The sequence below is a fragment of the Podarcis muralis genome, chromosome 2 (genome assembly GCF_964188315.1).
Source record: "Podarcis muralis chromosome 2, rPodMur119.hap1.1, whole genome shotgun sequence".
NCBI classification, from domain to species: Eukaryota; Metazoa; Chordata; class Lepidosauria; order Squamata; family Lacertidae; genus Podarcis; species Podarcis muralis.
In genome coordinates this window covers 30,685,974-30,707,371 of record NC_135656.1, presented here as the reverse complement: position 1 = coordinate 30,707,371, position 21,398 = coordinate 30,685,974, and the positions used below count along the sequence as shown (strand labels likewise).

The window sequence follows — 21,398 nt, the reverse complement described above, 5'->3', positions numbered from 1 at the left end:
TCATCAGGTTTCTAACCGTTGGCTCTTTCACCTACCGACAACGATTCTCCCACCCCAGAAGTTTGGATCTTTACATCATTTTGAGTAGCAATTATGCCAGGGCCCTTGTGGTTTCCAGACCTTTCTGACTGTTCCCAATTCATATCTTGCTGGGAGTTCTGGGGACCAGCCGCACCTATAGCTTGCGACAGGTGGCAGAGCTCAGCTCCTCCCCAAATAGGATCCAGGAAACGTTACCAGGAAATGTCACCAGGTCATCGATTGCTGACTTGCCCAACCAGTTCTGTTTAAAGACCTAACAGACTTTCCTTCCTGTTCTGCTCGTATAGCATGTCTTGGATTCTACAAACTCATTCCCCCCTAAGCGTTATAGTGATTGCTTCCCAGCACTACTCCCAATATGAAAGGGTCTACGGCGTACAAGGGTAGTAAAATATGCACTAGGTACAACAGCTTCATAGCTCAAAAAAAGAGGGGGGCAGAGCTATTTGTTGCAAAATGTCCGGCACATAGGTGGATGACCTCACATTCATAGCCCAGCATGGCTAGTACAACCCAGTGGTAGGGAAATGATGCCAAAATTTCTACCAAGAGTTAGTTCCACAGTCTCTGCACCCACATCTGTCAGCCTTAGTTAACGGACCCATCTGCTTGCAAACAGCAGAAAACATTTCTACACTGATGAGCTCAGTTTGAGCAGTTGAGGTGCTGGACCAAAGGGCTTCCTAAGCAGCACCCACCACAGTAAACCCAACCAGGTTGAACTGGGCAGGTGAAACGGTACAAATGGAGTTTGACAGGAGCAGCAATAAAAGTCCTTGGGGACTGGATCCCTGGGGCAAGACGTTGCACAGAAGCAGCCGCCGCAACCCTTCTGCAAAGTCTTTCTACAGGGGTAGCAACTGCTCCATCGTTTCACAGTTTTTACACAATACCCAGGAGAATGTCACAACACCGCAAAGATCCAGGAAAGCTATACTGTACTGCCAATGGATCTGCAAGGACGGGGTGGAGTACGTGGGGGGGGGGGCGTATTCTAGCCACTTTGAGGAGGTGCGAGTGTGTGGCACATTCAGATGCACTAACGTACATTTAAAAGAGATCGCAGTTTGTGCAACTTAGCCCCTCACCTACCCCACCTTCTTCTCCCGTCTGAAGGGCGGGGGGCGCAATCTAAGGGCGAACTAGGAGGTCCCTTGAGCTGCATCCCTGCATCGCCTTTGGGCCTGCAGAGAAAGAGAAAAGAGGTCGCTGCCGCCCATGAAGCAAAGGGATCTGCCGGCAACGCAGTTGCATCCCTAGGGATCTGGCACCCTGGAGGGATTCGCCGCAGCCCGCCCGGGGCAACTCACAAGGCGCCCAGGATGCAACCGCGGTCGCTCCGTCGCCTGGCAATGCCCCGCCTAGACCAAGCTAAGCGGGAGGTGGGCCACTGGGGCAGCAAGCAAAAAGAGGAACGCGCCGGTCAATGCCAGCACCCCGCTTCTTACTCGACCACCCCCCCTACATCGCCCCCCTCCCGCAGGAACCCAGGTGTCCGGCAAAAGATATCCCCCCCAGCCTCCGCCCCCGCCCAAGCACTCACCGATCAGGCTCCTCCCCGCGCCGGGAACGACCGGAGGGAGGGAAGGCCTTCTCGCAGCACTCCCTCCCTCCTTCCCCAACTACAGGTCCCAGCGTGCATCGCGCTCGGGAAACTACTATTGGTTCCGACATCCCTTGCGACCGAGTGGGAGGGGGAAGGAGGAAAGGCGCCTTCTGGTACGGGCCCAACGCCGACGCGGCAGAGACTACATCTCCCAGCAACCACTGCGCGGGATATTCGAGGCCGGGGTTGGTTTAGGCTGCCATCTTCCCAAGGCTGCAAGGGAGCGTTTCGGGGCGAGGAGGCACCGGTTTGCGGCTGGGAATTGTCTTTTTTTTCCCCCTGAGCGGGAAAAGTGACCTTTGGCAACGGCAGCGCCGCAAATCAGCTCCTACAGATAGTTAATTGGGTTCAGCGTCCTCAAAGCCATGGGGAAATGGCCACACAAATATGCTCGGAGTGATGGGCTATGGAAACAACGCGTACACAAACACATATTTCCCATAAACTTTCCTTGACACTAAGCGTTGGCTGTGTCCTTTTGGGCACCCACTTCCCTCCTGAGTTTTTTTGGGTTTTTTTGTGCTGGCCAAGGAAGATGGCCACCCTTAATCCTGTTGGCCACTGATAAAGATTCCTAGCTTTGAACCCACCGGAGCTGATGAAGCTTCCCTCTGTGCTCTGACTTCTGCAGAGTGTTGTTAGAAAGGGAGGGGAGCAAGCCAGGATTTTTCTTTCCCCCTAGGCACAATTCCAAAGGTCCTAGTATTCACAGTTGGGCTTGTATTACTTAACTCGCACCACCAACCATCGCCATGTGGTTCAGCCTTTCCATTCACATGCACAAGTAGAATCAAGGTGAGCAGATGTGATCTGGTGAGACTCCTACTCTTTCCATAATTATGGGAAAGGGGGACAGGCGCAGTATGCTGTGCCGTACTGTAGTACTGATGAGAAAAGCTGCACTTGCTGATATTCCCTCTTCTACACATATTAAAGGCACCACATTCAGGCGTTCAAAACCTGTCATTATTTGAACCACATTGAGTAGAAAAGTGCTTGTAAGAGGGTACAAGTATAGATAGAATTTTAGAGTTTGAAGGGACCACAAGGGCTCATCCAGTCCAACTCCCTGTAAGACTGGAATCTTTTTGCCCAACATGGGGCTTGAACCCACGACCCAGAGATTAAGAGTCTTGTAGTCCTCATGGGAAAATGTGGCATGATCTCTTAAGAGTAATCAAATGAAACTTTTAACACATGGCACGATAAAAGCCTGTAATTTTATCAGGACAAGTTACTTGCTGTTTACTGTTGTAACATTTGTTTTCTCAAATTTTTTCTTCTGTACCATGAAAATAAATAAAAGCAGTATTTTATTTTTTTAAACAGTTTTGTGCTTTTCATATACAACAGTGATGAGGATCTCATTTGACTACAATAAACATAATTCCTTGAGAATATATATCTCCACTTACTCCACACCATGCGTAATTTTACATACACCTATTGTTTTCCCTTGCTTATCTTTGTTCTGCAATAAAAGGCCCAACTGTTGTAACTTTTCTTCACAGGGGAGTTGCTCTAACTCCACAATCATTTGGGTTCCCCTTTTCTGAACCACTTCTCCAACCTAAAATATCTTTTTTTGGGATGAGGCAACCAGAACTGTAAACAGTCTTCTGAGCATGGTCACACCATACATTTGTATAGTGGCATTATGACATATTGACAGTTATATGTTCAGTCCCTTTCCTAAGTTGCCCTGGCTAGGAGTGAGCTGCAACCAACCACAAGATGTGCAATTATGCTGATGCCGCAACCTTTTCCTAGAAAGTGTTGCCCTTTGACAATACCTGGGCGCCACTTAACTGTTCTGTGGCAAAAGTATCCCCCCTTCCTTCTTTTTCTGAATGTAAAAAAACAGTTCCCTTTTCTGTACCCTTTGTTTTTAATAAATTCTTGAATTGGAACACTTGCCTAGAAGTCCTAGCCCTAGAGCAGTAGGTCTCCATGATTGTGAAATCTGCAGTGGCTCAGAATAAAAGGACAAAGATCCCATGTTCTAAGTGACTAGAGATAACAAATCTACCCATCAACAGAGCCACCCACGACCTCACATACTGAGAGCGTAGCTACTAGAAAGGGGCTTTTCTTCATTTGGGTGGCCAGGATATTCAAGGCAAGAGGAGAAAAAGGAATCAGCAAAAGAAATAATGGGGTTAGTAGTGGGTGTTTGAAGGGATAGAGGAAAACATTGAAGTACAGTCAGATAACTGAAGTTTTCCTGCGTAAGATTAAAAGAGAGAGAGATTAGAATGAAAACAAATAAGGGCCCTTTTTAGTTTATGAATGAACTTCACCAGTGTAAAATCTTTCAGGCTGTTTGCTAGCTCTCATTAAAATTATATATTTGATATAAAACAATCTCAGTTGCACATATATATGCCTTATAGTGCAGTAAGTTGTTTGGGGGAGTAGAGAAAGAGTTCCACTTGTGACAAAAATAACTCCCAAAAAGCAACCCTGTGTCCTACTTCGGTTTGCAATGGAGGGAACAAAGCAGCATTTAGTATAGGCAACTCCCAATTTATGTACAAGTTACATTCCAAGGCAGTGTGTTTAAGTGAAAACACGCATATTTGAAACACTATTGAAAAAGCCCGCAAACATTCCGTTCTGCCCATTTTTGTGATGCTTTCAGGTCACTTCTAGGTTCGGTGCAATGCGCATATGCAGAGTCACACACGTATCAGATGTGCATAAAACGGTCACTGCCTGTACTAGCAGTCAATCCCTATTCCCTTAGCTTACCTGAATCGCTTCAAACTTACGTATAATAAGAACATAAGCGCCATTGTGGTGTAGTGGTTGGAACCAGGACTTGGGAGGCCAAGGTTCAAATCCCTACTTGGCCATGAAGCTTACTGGTGACCTTGGGCCTGTTACTGTCTCTCAGCCTAACCTGTCTCACAGGGTTGTTGTGGGGATTAAGTGAGGAGGGGACCCACCTTGAGCTCCGGGGGGGGGGGATGGTGCAATAAATAATAATGCAATAAATAAATGAAGTCCTGCTGAATCAGAAATGTCTTGCTCTGGGAAACCCACAAGCAGCAGCTGGTTTCACAGTGCACACTGCCTCTGATCTTACAATTTTTTTTCCTAGTTCTAATCCCCCTTTAAAGACATCTGACCTAGTAGCCGACCACAACATCTTGTGGGTGCAAATTCCATAAATGACTCAGGTTGTGTGTGAAGATTAAGGAGTATATTTTATCTGCTCTGAATCTCCTGCTAATCCGTTTCCACTGGGTTCCTCAGCATAACAAGAGGCAGAAAAATAACTGATCCAGACAGAAAACTGTTATCACATACAGTGGTACCTCGGGTTAAGTACTGTACTTAATTCATTCCGGAGGTCAGTTCTTAACCTGAAACTGTTCTTAACCTGAAGCATCACTTTAGCTAATGGGGCCTCCTGCTGCTGCTGCGCCGCCGGAGCACGATTTCTGTTCTCATCCTGAAGCAAAGTTCTTAACCCGAGGTACTATTGTGGGTTAGCGGAGTCTGTAACCTGAAGCGTATGTAACCTGAAGCGTATGTAACCTGAGGTACCACTGTAGTATAAAATTGTATCAGGGTGCAAGATGGGAAGAAACACACATAATGGGATGACAAGTGGCTCTCTTAGTTCATAAACCACACAAGTTATACATTCCTCAATTTGGACTGGGGGTTGTGCCTCTAGATTTGTGGCTAGAGCCTGGCTATACTTGGAGATCACGGATTTTGTATGTGCCTTAGCTTTGCAGATTTTACTGTGGGAAAAGCAGCCGCCCCCTTATGCAATGATTTCCTTCAGGGAATTACTAGTGGAACAGTTTCATGCTGGTATATAGATTGGTTCTGCTCAGTGATTCATACACAGTTCTGCTTTTTCTCAGCCGCTCATTATGCCTGGCTTTTCCTAACAGCCATGACCTACATATGTGAGAGGACTGGACGTTCGTTAGGCAAGGAGGTGTGCTTTTTGTATGGGTGGGTAGCAACAGCACTGGAAGATTCCTATTTGGGCAGAGCTGTGCATGCTGGGCTGGTACCACAGTGAGCAAAAGCAGCCAGGGTCTTAGATTGTGCTTGCCCAAATAATAGGGAAATTGCTCAAATTTTCTCCCCTACAAATCTTAGTGTAGCATAGAAGTAGAGGCTGTGGGGTGGGGGGGGTGGGGAAATAATAGTATATATTCAATAGTAGAGCATCTAGAAGGTCTCTGACACCCCCTGTGCAAAGGATCAGGTAGACCAGGGGGTGGCGTGGTGGTAGAATAAGAGACATTAAGCATATGTGTTTATTAAGCACTTAAATGACAGGAAATGTCACCATATGCACACATTGTATAAAGGTAAAATGCTATACTCAAAACATACTGTCCAAACCATATGAACCACTGCCTTCTTTTTCTCCAGAACCTCCTCTTCTTCACCTTCATCTTCGGGCAGGTGACGCTTTGTCACACCCTTAAAGAGAAACTACCATTAAAGTACAGTGGTACCTCGGGTTAAGAACTTAATTCATTCTGGAGGTCTGTTTTTAACCTGAAACTGTTCTTAACCTGAAGCACCACTTTAGCTAACGGGGCCTCCCACTGCTGCTGTGCCACCGCTGCACGATTTCTGTTCTCATCCAGAAGCAAAGTTCTTAACCTGAGGTAATATTTCTGGGTTAGCGTAGCCTGTAACCTGAAGCGTATGTAACCTGAAGCGTATGTAACCCGAGGTACCACTGTACTTCTTTTTTGTGCCTCCTAGCTACTGAACAGTGGCAGATTCATAAATGAATTGTTTCTGTACAGTAGATAACGCTGACTCCAGTGGAAAAAGGACCCCCTGATACAGGGTAAAAACATAAGCAAGGAGCAAAACACACTTCATCTGGTTTTCTTTTTCAGGTATCTCAAGAGAAGAGGCAAGAGACTGACAAAGTGGCAGGTAAGAGCTAAGGTTCGGCCTTCCTAAATCATATTGTAGAGAGTTTTTAACTTAACCACTAGACTGCACCTGCTCACCATTCTATGGATATCCTCCACAAATTAACTGCTTGATATCTGTATTGTGACACCCAGAAGAAGCAAGGTTTTCTGAAACAGAAAGAGGGAGCTGTGAATTGACAGCCAAAAGCACCCCAGGGTGGGAGAAGAGCTCCTTTCTCTGGGGATGTGATACTGAGGGCAGCAGATCCGCTGTTTGGCAAGAGCATGTTTTGCTGGCCGCTGCTTATGCTCAACTTATAAATAAACCAAACCCTACAGAAATGCATGCCACAAGTCTCCAGCACTCTCTCTTCCAAAGGAAGCCAAACCCAGGTAGCACAGTGGAACTGCTCACCACTTGGGGAAGCAGGGAGCACACAACAATAGAAAGGAAATAGAAAACGGACTCCCAAGGTATTGCCTGCTGTGCTTTTCTGCATTTCCTCTGACCTCACTGTTTTGGAACGCATACAATGGGTGGAGAGGTGTGTGTGTGTGTGTGTGTGTGTGATGAAATGGACTGTAATCCATACCTTCAGAATTTTTTGCGATGTTCATATCCCACCTTTTCCTCCAAGATGGTGTACGTAGCTCTCACCTCCCCAGTTTTCTTCTCACGGCAGCCCTGTGAGGTTGCTAAGGCTGAGAGACGGTGACTGTCCCCAGCTCACCCAGTGGCTTAGCGGGGCTTTGAACCCTGGTCTCCCACCTCCTAGTCTGACAGTCAAACTACAACACCATACACTGCACAGATGCATCTGCCATAATAAATCTTCTTGTTTTTGCTGCATGAGACAAGCGTGGCTCATGTTTGCTACAACAGAAAGGGATGCCGTTGAAGGAGTCAGAGGTGAGAATCAGTGCCAGGCTTGCATACTGCCTCCTCTTGCCAATCTGATCTCCATTGCCATGGGCAGCAGCTGCGAATTTCCCCTGCTCTCCCTCCTTCCTTCCTTGGCTCCGGACCCCAACATCTGGAGACACTTTCTGGCGGAGGAAACCTGCCTTCTCTGTCCCAGCTGTGGGTGCTGGGCACACATATGGTTAACGGCAGCTGTGCTCCCATCTGAGGGAGGAGGGCTGGCGGCGTACAGCGTCTGCCCCTTTCTTTCCCTCTTTCTCTCTCTCTCGGTTTTCCACAAAGCGTCTTGCTGCCGGGAGCCTGAGATCTGAAGGCTAGACACAGGGCTGCCAGGCTCTCCTCCTTTCTGCCCCACTAGCAAGGGGTGGCGGAAGCGTTTACTTGGAGGGGGATGCTGTAGAAGACCAGAGGCAAAGGCAAGCAGTGGCTCTGGCAGCAGCCAGTCATCCTGCCCCAAAGGTAGGTAGGTGCCCATCAGCTGGGCAGCCCTCCAGGGCCAGGTACTTAGAGATGTGTGTGCAAAAGAGCTCAGATCTACCTGTGCAGGCTTGGCTAGGGGGAGTGGCTGGGCTTCCTGGGATCTTGCACGAGGGCCTTTTCCTTCTGAAGGCCTCAGGCTGCTGATACCTCCGTTGCTTTTTGGGTATGTACCTGTGAGTGTGTGCAGCAGAATCTGCCCCGTGTTGGTCCCTCGCATTACAGTAGATGGGACATGGTTTTTGGCCCCTCACCAGCCCTGCTTGGCACTGCTCTAGGCAACATCCTGCACACCTCTAGATGTTAAATGGGCAGGGCCCATTGGCGCTGCAGGCAAGCCTCTGCCTCCCTGGGCAAGTGTTGCCTTGGGACAAGCAGCACCGGGCAGCTGTGTGATGCATCCTCGCCCTGGTCTAAGGAAGGGGAAGACTGATTCTTGCACTGGCTGCTGTGCCTCCTGGCACGCTTGCCAACTTGCAGCTTTTGAGTAACTCAGGATTACAAGGCTTGGCTGCGGATGGTCATGGGCCACTTTGTGGGCCTCTTCCAGGAGCACCTCTCTATTTCCAAGAGGGTTATGGTTTGGGACCTGTGAGGGGAGCCCAGATGTTTTGGGGTCCCCCTCTGCTCTCCACGCACACCCTGCTACCCTCTTTGTGTTTGCCTGACTGGAATGGGACTCTTGAGGGTTTGGTGGTCTCTTTAATGCTGACGGAGATTTTTCCAGGATGTGACGGCTTTGCATTCCCAAGTGTTACCGGCTGCTGTATCAGGCCCTTGAGAGATGGAGAGTGGCCAGAGCGAACCGGAAAAAACAAACGCACTGCCGGAGCACACATCCCTGTATGCGCCTCTGCTCCTCTCTTCCTCCTTACAAGCCTGTGTTTGTCCAACAATGTGTGTGCCCTGCCGCTGTCTCTGGCTTCTAACGCTTGTCCTCGAAGAGATATGAACCTCCTTGCGGGCATACTATCTAGCTTCCTTTGTTGTGGGTTTCGCCTTGCGGGGCTAGAGACAGTTAGACTAAACATTCAGTTTTTAAGCCTCCAGGAAGGATCCTGTTGTTACATCATGTCTGCCAACTCTTCAGGCTTTACACATAACAAACAGGTGAGGATGATCTATTTTACCTAAGGCTCCTGGTTCTCCACATCCCAATAGCATGTTGCTTTTAAAAATTCAAATGGGATCGAAACCTCACTAAATATTAAATCTGGACATGTTAGGAATATCCCATACCAGCTGAAGTCTAATCATCCACAGACTACCCGCTCAACAGCAGCACTTCCCCAAATGGTTGTGTTCAGACTTCACTGAGGCTGTGCAGAGATTAGGGGCTTGAAACGCAGCAAGGTTGTTTCAAGTCACATTCTTACATTGCTGTACAGACCAGACAGGAGGCAGAGATGTCTTCACCGGATGCCCATTACCTGGAATTGTTTCATCATCTCAAATCCCAATTCGCTTAAGCTGCTGTCTGCGCATGTGCAGTGGCTGCCTGAAATGTCACCACAGCTTCCCTTTTTCTAATTGGATGGCAGCTGGCTTGAGGGAAAATGCATCAAACAGAAGTATTTCTCAAGAAACTACAGCATATCTATGGAAACTGCCATGTCAAGTTTGGTGACAATATCTCAAGAGGCGGCCAGACCTATACCGAAAAAATGGGCAAAGTCGTGCCAAGGTGATGGCATGCCATCTTGGACTGCCATCTTGATTAAGAATGGTGTCCGGCGTCAAAACATTGATGAAGACCTTGGGAACCCCCATGCCGGGTTTGGCAAAGGTATCTCAAAAGGCATCCAAATGCATAGAGAACAAACAAATGGACAAACCATTTTCTAAACTATATAATAGATTCATGATCATTCATACTCATGATGATACTCCATGTTTAAGGATTCATGTGAACTCAGTGTAGTTGAAATTGTCCTTTTTGTCAATTGGTGCCTCTCTGAAGAGCTCATCTACTTCTTAATCTGTAAACCTGTCTCCCGTTGTCATCAGCAATTCTCTCAGGTTGTCTTCTTGAATGAAACCTGTTGCTTCTTCATCAAAGCAAGCAAAGGCATTCCTAATTGCATCTTCTGGATCAGTGCCATTTAATTTCTCTCAAAACATTGTGAAGTTTATTGGTCCTGGAGCCTCATTCATCATAGCATCTAGGTATTCATCAGCTGGATTCTTCCCAAGTGAAACGAACATATCATGCGGTCTTCTTTTTCAGTGAAACCATCTCTGTTTTGATCAATCAGGTTGAATGCCTCTTTGAATTCTTGAATCTGTGGCTGATCAAACATAGCAAACACATTGGAAGTGGCATGCTGAGGGCGCTTCTTTGTAGCCTTATTCTTTGCCCTTTTGATTGACATGTTGGCTGTTGGATTCTGAGTGGCGATGGACGAGAAGCGGTTATGGGGGAAACTCCACAAGAGTCAGTTTTGAAGCCTAAAACTTAAACTAGCATGGCTTCTCTCTGCAAGGAATCTGAGAATGATAGTTCTGTGCAGGCTCTAGGTTTTCAGCATCTTCCAAAAACTACAATTCCCAGAAATCCCTGGAGGAAGACAAGTGTCTCAAATCAGCATTTATCTCTAATGCAGATGCACTTCTGAATGCAGCATAAAGTTAACCACATGTGTGTTCCTTTCCTTGCACAGTGTGGGAATGCCTGCACATCCATTTACATTATGGTTGCAGTTCAGCTGGAATACACGTGAGCTTTGGGTGTGTAACGTGGCCTGCATGACCCCTACCTGCACATGGGTTGTGTAACTGTTTCCTTTGGTCCATGTGCTCTCTTGTTCTGCCCTGCAAAAGACACACAGCTGCTTTCGTGAGAATCTTCTGGTTCTGAATTTGGGCCTGGCTGTGTAGCTCATACTTGGATAATATTCCCAGAGGATCTTTGACCGCGGATCTTAGGAGACTTGCCCAGTTTTGCTTGGCACTGCACTGCCTTGCCTTATTAGAGGACCAGGGTGGGGCAGGCTTCCAAACTATGCACAAGCACATGTGTTTGTATACTCAGTCGCACTCTGCCATGGGATCACAGACTTGTCCCAGGAAGGAAACATTAGCCATTGATTATTGTTCTTCTTGTTGTTTTTAAAATACAACTTTTGGGCCCAAAGGCTGCCAAAGCGATTAACAGCTTGTTAGAACAACAAAACATACAAACCTATGTACTTTGGTGAAAATGTGCATGCTTGTTAAAGACCCAGTTTGGCAGCCCCTCATGCACATTTGTGTACACCCACACCCACCCACTGGCTTGGGACCTCAATGGCTCCCCTCTGGAGGCTTCACCCGGGACAAGAAACCCAGCTAGCTCCCCCTCCTGGTAGTTATGGTACTGACATGACCACTTGGTGTGGACCAAGGAGAATTTACTGCCAATCAATGGGCTCCACTTAGGTGATGAAATAGATCTTTGATGAAATGGATTATTTGCCATTATGCAAATAATTTCCTGCACAGGAAGGTCATTGTGTGTGAAATGGGTGTAGGTAGTCAGGGTGTGTCTGAAGAAAGCAGTAAACTTGAAGAAGACTGTTACGTATCTACAATTCCATATTTTTCCTTTTTGTTTGGAGACAATTTAGTTGAACTTAGATCCCATTGACACAAATGACAAATCAATTGGAAATACGTGCAACTATGCAAAGTCCTCTACGTGCGCACAGGCACACAATGGGGCTTTTGAACACAAATGGGCGGCCTCAGCTCTATATGCTAAAGCACACAATGACCAAACCCTAAGTCCTTTGGGGTGTACATGCATAGTGTTCTTTCCATGGGGACATGAACCCTGGCCAATCAGAATTTATGCCCTTATACAGGGAGCCCAAAGCGTGTGCATCCATAGATAAATAGAACTCCTTTCAGACTGACGGCAGTTGTGCGCTGGCTGTGGTAGTGCCACATGTCAACCATGCACGCCATTATCTAGGGTGGGATTAGTCCATTTATGCACGAATCCCTTTGCATGCTTTATACTACTGTGACTTCTGGAATACCTGCTCCCTGCCTTGCAGGCTTTTCCCACCTTACCTTGGAGGGTGGGACCTGGACTGACTCCAGCTACAAAAGCTGAGGCTGCTGAACAGGCTCTTAGGCTGGGGTGTTGTTTACATTTTTTGTTGGGGTGGTTGCTGATGTTTGGGGTTTTTTTTGTACCTTTATTTTAGATACTGTGATTTATGTGGAAAATTTTCCATTTGGTTCCATTTTGGTTCCATTTGTATTTTTGATGTCTTATGTACTGTTTATGACCACTTTTGTTATGTTGCTGTTATGCTTTTTTTCATGTTGTAAGTCACATTGAGCCTTGTTTGAACTGTGGAAAGGCAGCATACAATAAAATTATGGATGTACAACAGTGCAGTAGAGCCGATTTACCACATTTTGAAGTAAGCGATGTAATACACATTGCCATCTAAACTGGGTCTTCCCATAAGACCTTGTGAAGCAAGGGAAAGAACATGTATTACCCCCCAAAGCATGCACACGCAACAACTCCAGGGTTCAAAATGCTGCTGCGATCTCTGCCCACCACACACACACTTCCACTTGCCTGACTCTCTCTTCTCCCACAGGGCCAAAAGCAATGAAGATAACACTGACACCAAGTGCCCTTTTGCTCATCTGCCTGATAATCCAGGCGTATTGCAATGAGAAGGATGCGGAGCAGAGGCCTGGAGAAGCAACACAGCCTCCGCCACCCCAGCATCACACTTCCAGGTAGGTTGGAGCTCGCCAACATGGTGCCTATGTGCACATGTGTGCCACAAAGGACTTCTCTAACGCCCACAGGGAGTCCTTCTTCCTTCCACTGAAATTAGGCTTGAAATCTGTATTCGGTTGCAGCCAACAGAATAGGTTGCAATATGTGTCGTCTTCTTCTTCTTTGGCGATCATTCGTAGCTGAATAAGATTGTCTTCCATGGACACGGTTTTAACAGTGATTCTGTAAGTGACACGTCCTTCCATGGTGGTGACATAGGTTTCCGACAATGTGTAGGATCATGACAATGAAAATATGGTAATAAATAAGGTTGGGGTGATAACACACTCCTGTTTATCTGATCCCACTGTGAATGGTTCACTCTGAGAGCCACTGTTATTGGCGATTGTTGCTGTCATATTATCATGGAGGAGCCGAAGGATGTTCACAAATTTATCTGGGCAGCTGATTTTCAGAAGGAATGTGTGTATGGCGTATGGTGGCCATGACAGTTTCTCTAGTTGACAAATGTGCCCATGGGCCCTAAAAGTTTGCAACCCTTAAGGAGGGTCATGCCAGTGAAACTAGCAAGCAACAGGTTTCAGGGAAAGCAACAGCTTCGCCCTTGAGCTATGGAAGATGATCCCTGCTGAGGCTCTCTCACAGGGGTTCTGATGAGAGATACAGTCTAGCTGGACAGCTGCTGAAAACAGTTATGCTTTCCGTTTAGAACTGCTGAGTGTTAAAGAAATAACTTCATGGTGTACTTCAATGCCCAATTAACTCCATTAATGTGCATCTCCAGTATGCAGTTAATACACAATTAAGTCTATCACTCTGCCCCACTTTGAATGAAGCCAGAAGCTGCTGGGTGATAAGGGCTCTGGAGGAGGTGTAAATGACTGCAAAAGGGGCCTTAATTGCTGTGTTGTAGCATAAAATTTAGATTCTTTTAACCACTGAACATTCCACCATGATTCTTTGTACTATACAGGGCCATGTTTTCTAGGTCTCCTACAAATTAGCACTGTTCCAAGGCTTCAACCAACCTTAATCTGGCCTAGTCATGGCTGGAAAGTATAAAAGTGTTGTGAGCATCCCTATTTTTCTTTTTTCTTTTATAGGGATGGGGAGCACTCCACACAGTGAGTTTTTGCTCCCTCATCTAGTGAGTGGAAATCCCATCCATCCTTCTCAGATCTCCTTTGAACAGTCACAGGAGATTCTTACCTGCCACTGGATAGACAGCTGAAGAAGCATAGAGGCTGGGTGAGCCAGTGGTCCATGGTTCCAAACTGGGTGGGAGACCATGTGTTGAGATTCCTCTTTTGCAGGGGGTTGGATTAGATGACCCTCAAGGTGCCTTCCAACTCCACAATTTGACGAGTCTACAAATCTACGAACTTCACCAGCTCTGAAACACTGGCTTTATTCTGAAAGTATAATGTACTGTTGTTTTAAAATTTGTGGTGTCCACCCCACCCCCCGTTTGTTTGTTAAATACATGGTTTAAAATAAATAAAAAAATAAATCCTGGCTTAAAAGCCTGTGAGCAATGTTTGCATACTCACACCCTGTTTCCCTCCCTCCCACTCCCCTGCTGAGACTGCAAATCATCTCTCTCCGTTTAGGATTTCAGACAGAAGTCTCCTTAGGAATTATGGGGCCCCTTTGTAGAAGACGAGGGGGAAAGCACCACCGTGAAAGAGCTCTCCCAACCTAAACCCCTCTTCCCTCATTGGTGCAGTGTAGTCACTGAGGCTAGAAAACTGTGTCAGCAGCAGCTAGTTCCCTGCAGCAAAAGCGGGGCTTTTGTCCAGTCTCTTGGCTAGATCTAGATGCTGTTCCTGAAAGAAGCAAAATTCCCGTAACGATAAAAATTTGGCACAAGCCAGGAACTATGCCGCACATTGTGAGAAAGTAAGGTACCGTACTGATTTAATGTGTGCAGTTGGACGGCATGTTTGGCACATGCATAACTGAATTGACTGGCATCACCCCAGTGCTGATGTGTGCAGGCTGAGTTCAAGTGTCAGAGCACCTGCCACAAATTTCCCATGATTTCTTAACCACTTTATCTTAAAGGGTTATGCTGTTCTTGAGCTCTCTTTCCTCAGTCTGGCCAGCCTATTCTGTTTCCAAGTTTCCACCGCACCTCTACCGCAGACTTCTGCTCATCCACATTTGATGCAGCTGGGGTGTGAACTGGGAGAAACTCAGCCGCAAGACGATGGATTCTGTTCTGAAATGAGGGTGGTGATGGAATGACCCAGCTTTAAGGCCTGTATTTGCCTTTTGAGGCGATCTGGGTAATGCTTTTAAAAAAACGTGTCACTCTGGACATGTGTGGAGTAAATTTATTCAGGTTTCCCTCCCATTCCCTCGGAGACTCTTGATCTCTAAAGGAGCTGAGTGGATGTGTGTGTGTTTGGCTAAACCTACTGCATATGAACATAGAACGCCTCTTCGATCTCCATATAACTGCCTATCCAGATAGCAAACATTTGCTGAATGTGGGTTGCAACTACTTTCACACAATGTTTTTCTTTTTTTGTTTTTTTTTAATGTAAGGAAAGGTAAAGGGACCCCTGACCATTAGGTCCAGTCGTGGCCGACTCTGGGGTTGCGGCGCTCATCTCACTTTATTGGCCAAGGGAACCGGCGTACAGCTTCTGGGTCATGTGGCCAGTATGACTAAGCCACTTCTGGCAAACCAGAGCAGTGAATGGAAACGCCATTTACCTTCCCGCTGGAGTGGTACCTATTTATCTACTTGCACTTTGATGTGCTTTCAAACTGCTATGTTGGCAGGAGCAAGGACCGAGCAACGGGAGCTCACCCCGTCACGGGGATTCGAGCCGCTGACGTTCCGATCGGCAAGTCCTAGGCTCTGTGATTTAACCCACAGCTCCATCCGTGTCCCAATGTAAGGAAACTTATGGTCAATTTACTAACACACCCTGCTCTGAAGTCAGTGCTGGACACAACGTGGCATGAGAAGAAGCGTGTTTCAAGCACCCCAGTTTTCTCCTACGAAATGTTTTGAGAGTATGCTGTTGCCTCTTTCCCTTTCTATGTTTCCAGATCTGGACTCCTCAATCAGGCACCATTGCTAACTCCGTGAGGGGCAAACCCAGCCTAGTTGGCCATTGTTGTTAGGCAACCATATGGCATCCTTGCCCAGATTATCCTGGAAACGGTTAGCGTTGGAAGAGTGTGTCAGCACTACAAGCCAATTCCTTCTTGGGGCAAAAGGAGAGGCCACCCAGGCTAGGGCTGGAGGTAGTGGCAGACAGTGGGAAAAGGGAAGCATGGTGGCTTTCAGCTCCTATTGCAAATTTGGGACATATGTCCCCGTCAACCCGAGTGAAAAACCTAGTCCTGAACAAGGAGCCTGGGAGAGTGGAGCAACTGGGGAGAAACGAGTTTATTTAGGGGCTGCAATAAACATGTCCCATCTCAGTGACCCGGCTCTCAGTAATTCACATCAGCAACATTTACTCTCTCTTCCATGTATTTTTAGTGATGCTATGACATTAAGGAAAAGGATAGGGCTGTGGTCACAACACAAGGGCCTTTTCCCGAGATCTCTCCCAGGGGAGTCACCATGTTCCCTTTCCCCCTTTTCCCTGGCCCTGTGACTTAGCCTGCCTGTGCTGTTTCTGCCTCCCAGGCCCGAGAATCACCATGAGAAATACAGCAAGCGGCCCAGAGGGTCAGAATGCGTGCGATGCTGCGATCCTCCTGAGCGCATTTCAGCATACCCCATGTACCAGCCCATGCCTCAGATCAACGTTACCATCCTGAAAGGTAAGGGACACCAACTCTACCCCAGGATGCTGTATTCAGATGCCAAGCCTTTGCTCGGTAGCATCCCACACATTAGGAGACAGTCAATGGTCCTCTTCGGGTGTTCAAAAATCACGAGGCACAAATTGGGGGTGGATGGATTGGGCATGCCTGCTCTACTTCTGACAGGAAGGTCTGAAGAGGCTTCTAAGTAAACTTGGTTGAATGTGCTTTGAAGCCCCAGAGCTTCCAGTCAAGGGGAGCTTTCTAAGCGCATCTGGCCAAATGCACTTAGATGTTTCCTCCAAACCTTCCAGCTCAGGGTAGGAGTGGGCACACCCCATAAGCCCAAGGACAGATGCTCCCATCCTGTGTCCGAACATAGCCATAGTGTCTCCTGCCAGTTCCTTCTCTGGGTCCCGTTCCTATTACTGCAGATGCGGGAGAGAGCCGGGAGAGGAACAGGCAGAGGAAGCTGGAGCTGCCATGTTGCCTGATGCAACACAGAACTTCAAGGCACATGGTGGATCTCCAGGCTGTGCCCTGGCAGCCATCTGTTCCACGTAGGGGCAGGATCACAGCATTCTCCATTGGTCTCTTATCTGGCCTGTTCTCAGAAATGCCCTCTGGCCTAAGCAAAACCGTATGCATGGAGCAGGCAGTTTAGAGCTGCCGTGGAGTGGAGTTCCAAAAGCTGCAGCGAGTTTGATTTTTCAGTGTCCTCAGGCTCTGGTTATAAGGGGTGGGGCGGTTGTCTTTGGATGAAATGCTGGGTTCTTTAGATTCCAGAGGGGCCGGTTGGGAAGAAACTGTATAAGCTAAATAAATTTCCTGGCCTGGAGGAGCTGTTATCATAATTTTATCCAAGCTCTTTTCTTAAAGAAGGCCAAGTGACACCACCAAATTAGTCTTGAGTCAAGCCCAGGACTCCAGAGGTTGCGTTAGGACATGGCCTGATTTCCCGGGAAGAATGTGAAAGATGGAGAAATTGTGTCATCAGAGGCGGCCTCTCTGGTGCTGAACCTCTACCCTCCCAATACATTTTAGAGATGGCTGTAGCTGAGTGTGTGTGTGTAACATGCATATTTGACAATATTTAAGACCTAGAGGGACGCGGGTGGCACTGTGGGTAAAAGCCTCAGCGCCTAGGGCTTGCCGATCGAAAGGTTGGCGGTTCGAATCCCCGCGGCGGGGTGCGCTCCTGTTGTTCGGTCCCAGTGCCTGCCAACCTAGCAGTTCGAAAGCACCCCCGGGTGCAAGTAGATAAATAGGGACCGCTTACTAGCGGGAAGGTAAACGGCGTTTCCGTGTGCGGCTCTGGCTCGCCAGAGCAGCGATGTCACGCTGGCCATGTGACCCGGAAGTGTCTCCGGACAGCGCTGGCCCCCGGCCTCTTGAGTGAGATGGGCGCACAACCCTAGAGTCTGTCAAGACTGGCCCGTACGGGCAGGGGTACCTTTACCTTTAAGACCTAGAGGAGGTAGATTTATGTTCTTACCCACAGCTAAGGTTCCAATTCCTTAATTAACTTAATTAAAAAAAAATAATTTTATTGACTCATAATTAAATCAATAGAATTAATTAAGACATTTCAATATTTCACTTCACTCCAATTACATTCTTGTCTCATACGTTTTGCAAAGGAGAAACCTCCGATTTTGCCTGCAGATATGCTTCTGGTAAAATTAAATTCCATTTAATACAGAAGAGGATTTGCCAAGCGATAAGTTTTTGAGATGGGCAGACACCAATCTAGTGCCTACCCTGGCAGCAAGGAGAATTTTACCACACATTTGGACCCACTCTGAAAACTGGGGAAGTGAGGGCAACATTTGTGGTAAAATTCTCCTCACCACAAGGGTGGACATGATATACCACTGCATAAACACAATGCATTTAGCGCATTTAGACTAGATGACCCTTGGGGTCCTTTCTAACTTTACATTTCTATGATTCTATGCTCCCCCCCCCCCAAGAATCATGGAAACTGTAGTTTGTGACGGGTGTTGGGAATTGTAGCTCTGTGAGGAGAACTACAGTTCCCTGGCTTCTTTGGTGGAGGGAGTGTAATGTGCTTTAAATGTGAGATGATGATGTTTATGCAGCCAACAAGTGATTGTTCTGTTTTGACTGGACCATTCCCCTTCTAGATTTCTCTCCCAAGCGTGGGTGGAATGATTATTCTATTTATTTGTACATTATATAAAAATGCATAAGTTGCTCCCTGGCCTGCCCATTGGATTGAATGTGGAGGCCAAGGTTGCCTACGTTGAAATGATGCTCATCTATGATCTCTTCACTACTCAGGTGAGAAAGGGGACCGTGGTGAACGTGGCCCCCAAGGGAAGCTGGGCAAGGCTGGTTCTACGGGAAGCAGGGGCCAGGCGGGCCTCAAGGGGCAGAAGGGGAACATAGGGGCCCCGGGGGAGCGGGCCAAGACCAACTATGCTGCCTTTTCAGTGGGCCGAAGAAAACCCCTGCACAGCAACGACTACTACCAGACTCTTGTCTTTGACACCGAGTACGTGAACCTCTATGGACACTTCAACATGTTCATGGGCAAGTTCTACTGCTATGTGCCCGGCATCTACTTCTTCAGTCTCAATGTGCACACCTGGAACCAGAAGGAAACCTACCTGCACATAATGCACAATGGGGCTGAGGCGGCCATCTTGTACGCCCAGGCCAGCGACCGAAGCATCATGCAGAGCCAGAGCCTCATGCTTGAGCTGCAGGACCAGGATGAAATCTGGGTGAGGCTCTTCAAGGGTGAACGCGACAATGCCGTCTTCAGCGATGAATACGATACATACGTTATTTTCAGCGGGTACTTAATCAAACCCAACTCTGAGCCTTGAATCTGCTGACAGATGGACAAAATATGGCCAATAACGTCACCTGGCTCTAACCTTGTAGTGTTTCTCTACTTGCTGATTTCTAACCCTACTTATGTGCCATAACCCAGCCTTGACCTCTGATATGACCTTTATCCTCATCAAACACTTTCCCTGGACAAGGTTTTTCCCCTGCTTCAAACCTCTGGTCCTTCTCTCTTCCCTCTGCCCCCAAGTCTTAAGCCTTAAGTTGGCGTCAATATTCCCAGTCAGATCGTCACACTAATCTAACTTCTGCTCTTACGGGACTGACTACCCATCATTCCCTCTGCTCTAAGACTGGGACTCACACCCTCCTAGATAATAATGACACTTCTTCTATGCAAGTGTCCTTAGACTGATTTTCTTATTTTATTCTTGCTTTGCCATTCTCAACCTTTGAAAACGCATGTCCTGCTAGAATCCTCCCTTGCCCCTCCACAAAATATTTAAAACAGGATTGCACAATTTCTGTTCACGCTGACCTCAAGGCTTGGCCCTTTCTGTACTGTGTTCATTATCAAGAGGAATTAAAATTTTAAAAAGAAAGAAGGGGAAACAAACAGCAGTAATATGCAGATAATACGAATAATACCAGTAGAACACCAGCAGTTCCCATTGTAGATGCAGTGACTATCAGAAGAGGAATGTTAAACATATAAGATGATAGAAGCCTTCCAGATGCCCAAGGAGGTATCCACATTGAATTGGTGCTTATATGAAATAACCAGGGCAGTGAAGACCTCAGACCACTGTGCAATAGACAGCATGTATTTATCCTTCCGGACTTGAAACAAACCCACTTTTGTTGCCTGGTTCAGTCATTCTTAGGAAGATAGGAATCTCTCTTATAAGAAGTCAGACAACTGGTCAGTCTAGTTCATTGCTACCTACACTGACTGGAAGCAGCTCTCCAGAATTTCAGGAAGACGTCTCTCCACGACCTTCCCAGAGATGCTTGAGACTGAACCTGGGATCTGCAAGCAAAGCAGCTGCTCCACCGCCACTGGATCTCACTGCTAGACCCCAGCTGGGCAAGGACCTTATCCATTGTCCATTGTGGGGAAACCTCTGGTCTGTGGGCCCAGAATCTCAGAACTGTAGAGTTGGGACCATGAGGAACACCTAGTCCAACCCCACGCAATGCAGGAATCTTCTCAAACCTATGGCCCTGAGATTAAGTGTCTCAAGCTTTGCCAACTGAGCTATCCCTAATGAGTTGTTCCGAATGGCCCACAAGGCTGTTTATTGACAAACAATTTAAAAAATATATTTTTGATGTCACCTGTTAATCAGGCCCCTTCTATTTGCTGTTGACCTCTGACGTTTAGGCTGTCAGTTTCATTTCAGATTTTAAGTCTCAAGAGTTTTCAGCAATGCAACTGTGCCTCCTTCCATGCTTCCTCTTCCCGGACCTTATCAATATCCTTAATCTGCTCTCTCCTTCCACCTCCTCCCTTGTTATCTGTAAATACCTCCTTCTCTAACCTTGGCAAATATTCTTCTCTTTACTCAGCGTGACACACATTAGTGCCTGAACGCCCAGCCCTATTCACTGAGCCAGTTTGGAATACATGGTGTGGTTTGCTGCAAAGGGCACTCGCCCTTTCCTTCCTGGAAATATGGTAGCAGGAGGTGCCAGTCTATTCAGATGCTTCTTGTCTATACATTTGCCCGTTTCTGGACTGCATTCTGCAAACAGCTTAGCACCAAGGCAGCAGTATTTCACCAAGTTCTATCTTCCATACCCCAAGCTGCCGTCTCAGTTCCTTGGCATGAGGTTAGCCATACACCATGAGTGAAGTGAGCAGAGTTCAGTGGTTTGCCGAACAAGGCTCTGTTGGTATCCAAGCCTCCCTGCTGGACAGGGAAGGCCTGCAATGTCCGGCCTGCCTCTACTGCCAGCATCCTTGTTCCAGGCAGGCACAGTAAAATAAGAAACCTGTCCCTGTGGCACAAAACAGGGAGAAAGCTATACAGTTGTTTAGCATTGAGCACCATGGGGTCCTGTTAGCCATGCATTTAGTTTTGAGGAGTCTTTCCAAGCTGAACAAAT

The 21,398-nt window shown here is 47.2% G+C and overlaps 2 protein-coding genes and 1 pseudogene across 6 annotated transcripts in view; 1 reads left to right on the top strand and 2 right to left on the bottom strand.

Annotated features, from left to right (window-relative positions):
* CANT1 (calcium activated nucleotidase 1) overlaps positions 1-13,955 on the bottom strand; it is a 21,409-nt gene extending 7,454 nt beyond the window's left edge. Inside the window, exon 1 of one of the 4 annotated variants that reach the window (XM_028715130.2) lies at positions 13,911-13,955. In XM_028715130.2, the coding sequence (XP_028570963.2) occupies positions 13,911-13,940 (30 nt within the window). In that variant the 5' untranslated portion in view covers positions 13,941-13,955. Of the gene's footprint in view, positions 1-35; positions 1,033-1,585; positions 1,710-13,910 lie in introns of those variants that run through there. The other 3 variants (XM_028715140.2, XM_077924101.1, XM_028715121.2) reach the window with 3 other exon arrangements.
* On the top strand, positions 7,721-21,398 carry C1QTNF1 (C1q and TNF related 1). Of its 2 annotated transcripts, none has more exons than XM_028715172.2 (4): positions 7,721-7,936; positions 12,553-12,697; positions 16,354-16,490; positions 18,777-21,398. In XM_028715172.2, the coding sequence occupies exons 2-4, from the start codon at positions 12,564-12,566 to the stop codon at positions 19,325-19,327; spliced, it is 822 nt and encodes a 273-aa protein (XP_028571005.2). In that variant the 5' UTR covers positions 7,721-7,936; positions 12,553-12,563; the 3' UTR covers positions 19,328-21,398. The 2 variants fall into 2 exon arrangements, with proteins under 2 accessions (XP_028571005.2, XP_077780235.1); XM_077924109.1 differs by lacking the exon at positions 7,721-7,936 and adding an exon at positions 8,816-9,064.
* On the bottom strand, positions 9,830-11,382 carry LOC114589113 (myosin regulatory light chain 2, smooth muscle minor isoform pseudogene; annotated as a pseudogene).